Source organism: Triticum aestivum, chromosome 7A (assembly GCF_018294505.1).
Source record: "Triticum aestivum cultivar Chinese Spring chromosome 7A, IWGSC CS RefSeq v2.1, whole genome shotgun sequence".
In the NCBI taxonomy this organism is placed as follows: Eukaryota; Viridiplantae; Streptophyta; class Magnoliopsida; order Poales; family Poaceae; genus Triticum; species Triticum aestivum.
Genome location: NC_057812.1, coordinates 705,973,096 through 705,979,200, shown reverse-complemented (window position 1 = coordinate 705,979,200; position 6,105 = coordinate 705,973,096). Strand labels below are relative to the sequence as shown.

Sequence of the window (6,105 nt, the reverse complement as noted above, 5' to 3'; positions counted from 1 at the left end):
GGGACATATAGTTCCGTACTATGTGTATTCCATATTGTAGATCTTAGCGTATTTTTTCTACAAAATTGGTCGAACTTAAGCAAGTTTGACTTTACGAAAACCTAAAACTTTAATTATTTTGGAACGCATGGGAGTATCAATGTGCAGTAAGAAAAAAGGACCATGAAAGAAACCTCACAGGAATACAGCCAACAAGACAACTTAGTCTTTAATTAGTTTTTCTAAGAAATGAGGCTCGGATGGGCCCAACTTTGAATTAAAAAAGCCATCAACCCCGTCTAGAATACAACCAACACAAGCACATTAGACAACGAAAAAGCAACGAAAAGATACAAAGGTGTTGAGAAAACAGCTTACAACACAAACCCACCCTAGAAGCACCTACACTGATAGGAAAAGAAGCACCCCTTGAAGATGGAGTCGCCCTTCAAGCTCGAACACCTGTCGGAGAAGATAGAAACAGCGCGTCGAAGGCATTGCCAGCCGCCTTGGCAACGATCTCGCCGAACACCTGCACTAAGAACCGAGAAGATACCACACCCCCTCACCAGAGAACTTGATCTCTTGTCCTAAGCTGAACTACCCCTCTCGCATCATGGTTCGAGATGGAAGGTATATAGATTTGGATCCAACAGCTAGGTGGCTAAGCTAGCTAGCTCTTGCAGCGATCGATCACGATCAGCGTGTCATCCCGTCTACGTGCATGGTGGGCGGCACGGTCGCCGCGCCGCCGCGCTGCTGCAGCTCCATGTTGGCGTGCCATCCTGCATGCATGCATCCACCGCAGTTCAATCAACATAGATAACGAACCACACATGCATATCGATCGTCGCACTGCATACGATCACTCGCGAGCGTAGGCACGCACCGATGTCCATGACGAAGCCGCGGTTGTGGAGCTCGCGGTACTCCTGGCAGAGGGCGCAGCACTCGCAGAAGCAGTGGACGCAGAGGTCCGGGTAGGGGGCCTCCTGGAGGCCGTACTGGGCGCGCATCTTGGTGCGGTAGAAGCAGGTGTAGATGGGCAGGAACCACCAGGAGGTGACCATCCCGATGAGCACGTACAGCGCCGCGCTCGCCCCGCTGGAGAGGGAGCCGCGGTCCACGATCTCCGCCACCAGCCCGAAGGTGATGCACGGGCAGAAGCACGTCATCCAGCAGTTCCCGGGGTCCTCGGCGCAGTCGAACAGGCCCGTGGACCAGGGGTGGACCGGCGGCTGCGCGTGCACCAGCGCGCGCGTCGCCGCGGCCGGTGCTGGCAGCTGCTCGGCGGCGTCCATGCCGGCCACGCGAATTGATTTTGATTCCTCCGGCCACCGGCGGGTGGTGTCAGCGCGGGCGCGGGTGTGGTGGCCTCAACAGGAGCGCCAAGGCTGTTTATATCATCGTCGATTCGGAGGTAGGTGACCATGCATCCAAACAACTCCGATCCCATGCATGCATGCATGCAGGATTAGTCCCATGCATGGCTAATCCCTATCTTTAGCTACAACGGGCAAAAATAAGTGCCACGTGATTTTCCTGTCCTTTCTCCCCACAAAAATAGTAGCACTAGTTTCAGTCAGTGGTACAAAATTTTCTCTTGAATTGTGACTTCAAGAGAAAACTAAATTTGTATACAAAACATCATATATGCTAGTATATATTTTTCTTAAGCCGCAAATCGAAGTTGCTTTTCCCCCCTCAAAAAAAATCGAAGTTGCTTTTCAAATTTTGGGACATGGTACGCGCGTATATGTTGTGTCAATAATTTCAGAAACTTTTTATTATCACCTGCACAAAGAAAACTTTTTATTATCACAATAAAGAAGTGCTAATCGATCATCTAGTTTAATGTCCAAAAACGTCTTACATTATGGAACAGAGGGAGTATTAAAAAATAACTCATCAGACGAGACGGCTCGCGAGGGCATGCCATGTATAGTTCGACCGAGCTCCTCGAAGAGAAGGAAGCAGACCCTTGCCACCGTCGGTCTTCCGCCGTGCTCTGCAGCGGCGGCGGCGGCCGGGTCCGCCTCCCCCTTTTCGCCGCCCGCTCACCGCGGCTGCCACCACCACGTGGCGCGGGGAGGGAAAGTTGTGGCCATGGGGGTCGACGTGTTTGTGTGGGAAAGTATCAGGTGATACCAGTCCTTAATTTAACACTATTCCCATCTGAATTTGTCTTTTTTTTATTTCTCTTTGTGTATGTCGAATCTTGACCTGGATTTTTTAGTGGTTGTTGACATATGCGCTTTGAGCATCCATGATTTTTTTCAGAATATTTTGACATGTTCAAATTTGAATTTTGCAAGTTGGTAGGATGGTAGCGTCTAAGAGTTGGTATCACCATATTTTCGTTTCCCGTGTTTGTGTAGACTAGCATCTGGGCCGTGTGGAAATCAATGGAGAAATTTTTCGGAGTGGCATTGGAGCGTGACAAATGGCGAGAGCGAGCTCGGAGAATTGGCAGCGCCGGGAGGGATGGGTCCTGGCTTTGGACGGCTGGGATGGTTGCGTTTGGGATATGGACGGTAGATTTTACACGGGATTAACAGCAACTTGAATGAAAAAAAATGAACCGGACTAGGATGGATCGGGGATATTGAACTCGACGAATCGAACACGCAACCTTCTGATCTGGAGTCAGACGCGCTACCATTGCGCCACGGATCCGGTATGTCTATTCTCACAGATTATCTTATAGTATCAGCGGACATCCGTCAGGTACTTTTCTGTCAGATTCGTGTATGCATTGTGACAGGACAAATAAATTTGGTGGCTCCGGGGCTGTGGAAGCTAATTCGACTTGGCAGAACGTTCGGAGGTTGAGCTATCTCGTGTCCAGACAAAGTTTAGATTCTCCTACGCAGGGCAGAGCCAGAAAATTTAGCCACTGGGTTCACTCATTGAATCATTAGAATTTGGTACAAAAAATTAACGTGAAGGCCAATTTTAAACGGTCTTACGGCACCCAAAATAACATAAAAATAGAATTATGAAATTACTTGTCCCACTTTTTTTACATTAAAAACCGAAGAGTGCAAGACACATGCCGGTTGGATGAAATTAGAAAACCACTTGTTTAGATATTACTCATTCCGAAGTATAAATGAAGGAGGAGCAAAATTAATTCATAGCTCGGGTATAGCTTCTCAATTTCCTGAAGGCGTTGGAAAAAGAAGAAGTTAGTTTGATAAGCTTAAAATAAGTACTATTGATAGAAAAAAGATTGATGCTCGTATAGTGTCCCCCCTTTTAATTTCTCAGCATATTGACAAGATCAAATATTGCATCATTACTAATGGTAGAAAACATATCTTTCTTCATATGGCAAATCAGACAATCAGTTATCGACTCATCACCCATTTCATTGTGTAACTTTTTCTTGACAACATTAAGTCTCCATCGAGTATCTTCAAATTTCTCTCCGTCGATAACAAAAAATTAGACAATCGCCTCTAAGGTCCCTTCGCAAAATATATGTGCATAATCCCATTTTCCTTCTTAGGATTTCTCATGTGCATTGAAATTCTGTTCCGATCAGACTTATCATAAGGCAACTGACCTAAATTAATTTCTCTAATTCTTTGGAAGATTTACTTGCAATGACATTTGACACACTTTGTCTACGTCTAGTGGGAGACCTGGACTTGCCTGCACCATATTGCCTAGATGTGGTCATTGATTTCTCTCTCAAGAATATCGTTCCAAATCTAGATCAATCGAAATCCATGAAAGAGCAATAAGCATACTAGGGCATAATAATTGGCATGCCAGACTATTATGTTAGACAGAGCACAAAAGAGAGGAAGATGTAGTGATCTGATCTCACGGGTCAGTACCTTAAATTTGGAATTTAATAGATGGCTTGCCGCCGTTATCTACTTGCTTCAGGGTTCGACGACGGAGGTATGGGCGAACAATGGAGACGAGAGAATTTCTTTTCACCCGCAAAAAAAAAAAATGGAGACGAGAGAAGAGAGGCTAGATGTGAATTCGGGAACCGAAGGCGTGGCGGCTGCTGCGTGGGAAACGTACGAGTACAATTCAGCATGGAGAGACCTGCGTACTGGGGCACCCTGACCAAGGCAATTTGCTTATGGGCCTTTTCGGCCTTGTTCGGCCTTTTTTGATGGGGTCAGCCTAATTATTTTATTGGGTTCAGGCCTAATAAGGCCTACCTATACATACGTAACCAGCAGCTTTTGTTGGGTTCAACTGCACCCAACGCTACAATGGTAGCTCCGCCGCTGTTCCTAAGGAAGATGGAACCCTCCAATGCAGAGCTATATTGGCAGATACCAAACACGTCTCAAAATCGCACCAAGATGCCTGGCTCGCGATGATGGTGCAAAAGCGCTGAAACATGTGCTGTTCAGAGTTTCGAATGCAAAAGAAGCAACTGTTGTGTGGGACATTACATTACACTTTGTTCTCGAACCAAACACACCCTTAGACACCGGGGAGGTGGTTGGCCTGGCATGCTCCATGCATCACCAAGGGGAGTTAATTCTGGCGCACCCTCTTGAGGATACGAATGGAAGAGCTGCCGTCCTCGGCCAGGGAAGGCCTCATCTTATTATTGTTTATTGATTAAGTAACAACATTACAAAGAGTCTCCCGAATACGATTCGGAGCAGAAAGAAAAACACACAAAGCACTAGAATCTTTACATGATTTAGCTAACAAATGAGCAGCCTTATCGAGATGCCGACGAATATGCTTAAATACCACCGAATTGGAACCACTTTGTCATATGCTTGATATCAGACACCACCGAGCCAACACTCGATCGAGCACGTGAAGAAGAATTGAGTCTTTGCACTGAGGACAAGCAGTCATATGCTTGGTATCAGACACCACCGAGCCAACATTACCAAAATCTCTCTCATGGGCCAGATAAGCAGCACGGCGAAGTGCTAAACTGCTAATGCTTCTGCCATTTCAGGCGTATACTTGGTGGGAGCCAAGAAAATTAGTCCACAATGAACACACGCAAGATTCTCTCTCAGCAAGTGGCTAGATCAATTGAGGCTCTGGTAGCAAACTATGCTGCTCCTTACTGGGTGTGAACTTATGGTGCTCGTTTTTTCTTTTGAAAAAAAACAAAAAAACATGCTTAAAAGTTTCAAAAAAATTCTGTGCAAAGTTCACTGCGCATCCATCTGTGCAATTTAATTTGTAAGCTGTATTAAAAACAAAATTCCGGCCCAAAAATAGACAAAAATCAGCCCGTTTGAAAATACACATTTCTCTTTTTTCTGCACGCCACGTGTGAATGCATACATTCACACGTGGCGTGCAGAAAAAAGAGAAATGTGTATGTGCGTGTGTGTGTGTTTACAAAAAAAAATCAATTTTTTTTATGTTGCAGAAATTGTATTTTTTAAAACGGGCACCAAGGTGCCTGCTCACCGTTGGTATTATCCGGCTGCTTACTCTCCTAAAACAGCTTTGCAACGAGGAGGATGGACCCTTCCAACCAACAGATATGTTAAGCTGAACTTTGATGCGCCATTTGACGAGGACACGTTAAGGAGTGAGTGCTAATCGTTCAGTTATTTGAGACCCCCCCCCTCCCCCCACCCACACACACACACTCCCATGTCAGATTTCAAAATCACATTCTTGATACCGAGGGGATTATTTAAAAAAAGTCATTTTGGCGGACGGGCGCATTGTTGGAGCGCTATATTTTGAATAGTGTCAAAATGATATTTTGAAGTTTCAAAATATTCCAGAAACAATTCCACATGTGCAAATCCTGATGATGAAATAAATAACCATGTGAGTTACAAACAAATGACAAAATCGTGATTTTTGAAAGATGAACAGTGCATGTGTTATTCACTATTTAGATATAGTCATGTTTTGCATAGCTTACATGCTTACTTATTTCATCACTAAACTTTACACATGTGTGAACTAACACATAGGTTGACTCACGCAGCCGCCGCCTCCTCCTAAAAAGATACTAGGGTTCGTTCCTTTCACTGCCTCGCCGCAAGTCCGCCTCATCTCCGGTGGCCCTAGGGCATGGGGGCATGGTGGATCCTGGCAAGGGCCGGTGGGAGGGTTTGGTTGTTAGTCGTTCCTTTGAGATTTGTTAGGGAGGCGAAACGG

The 6,105-nt window shown here is 45.6% G+C and overlaps 1 protein-coding gene across 1 annotated transcript; it reads right to left on the bottom strand.

The window, feature by feature from the left end:
- Positions 1-209: 209 nt before the first annotated feature.
- Positions 210-1,348, bottom strand: LOC123146851 (cell number regulator 2). Its single transcript, XM_044566122.1, has 2 exons — positions 869-1,348; positions 210-764 (listed from the first exon to the last, which is right to left on the bottom strand). Exons 1-2 carry the CDS (start codon positions 1,278-1,280, stop codon positions 679-681), a joined length of 498 nt encoding a protein of 165 aa, XP_044422057.1. The 5' UTR covers positions 1,281-1,348; the 3' UTR covers positions 210-678.
- Between the last annotated feature and the right edge of the window lie 4,757 nt (positions 1,349-6,105).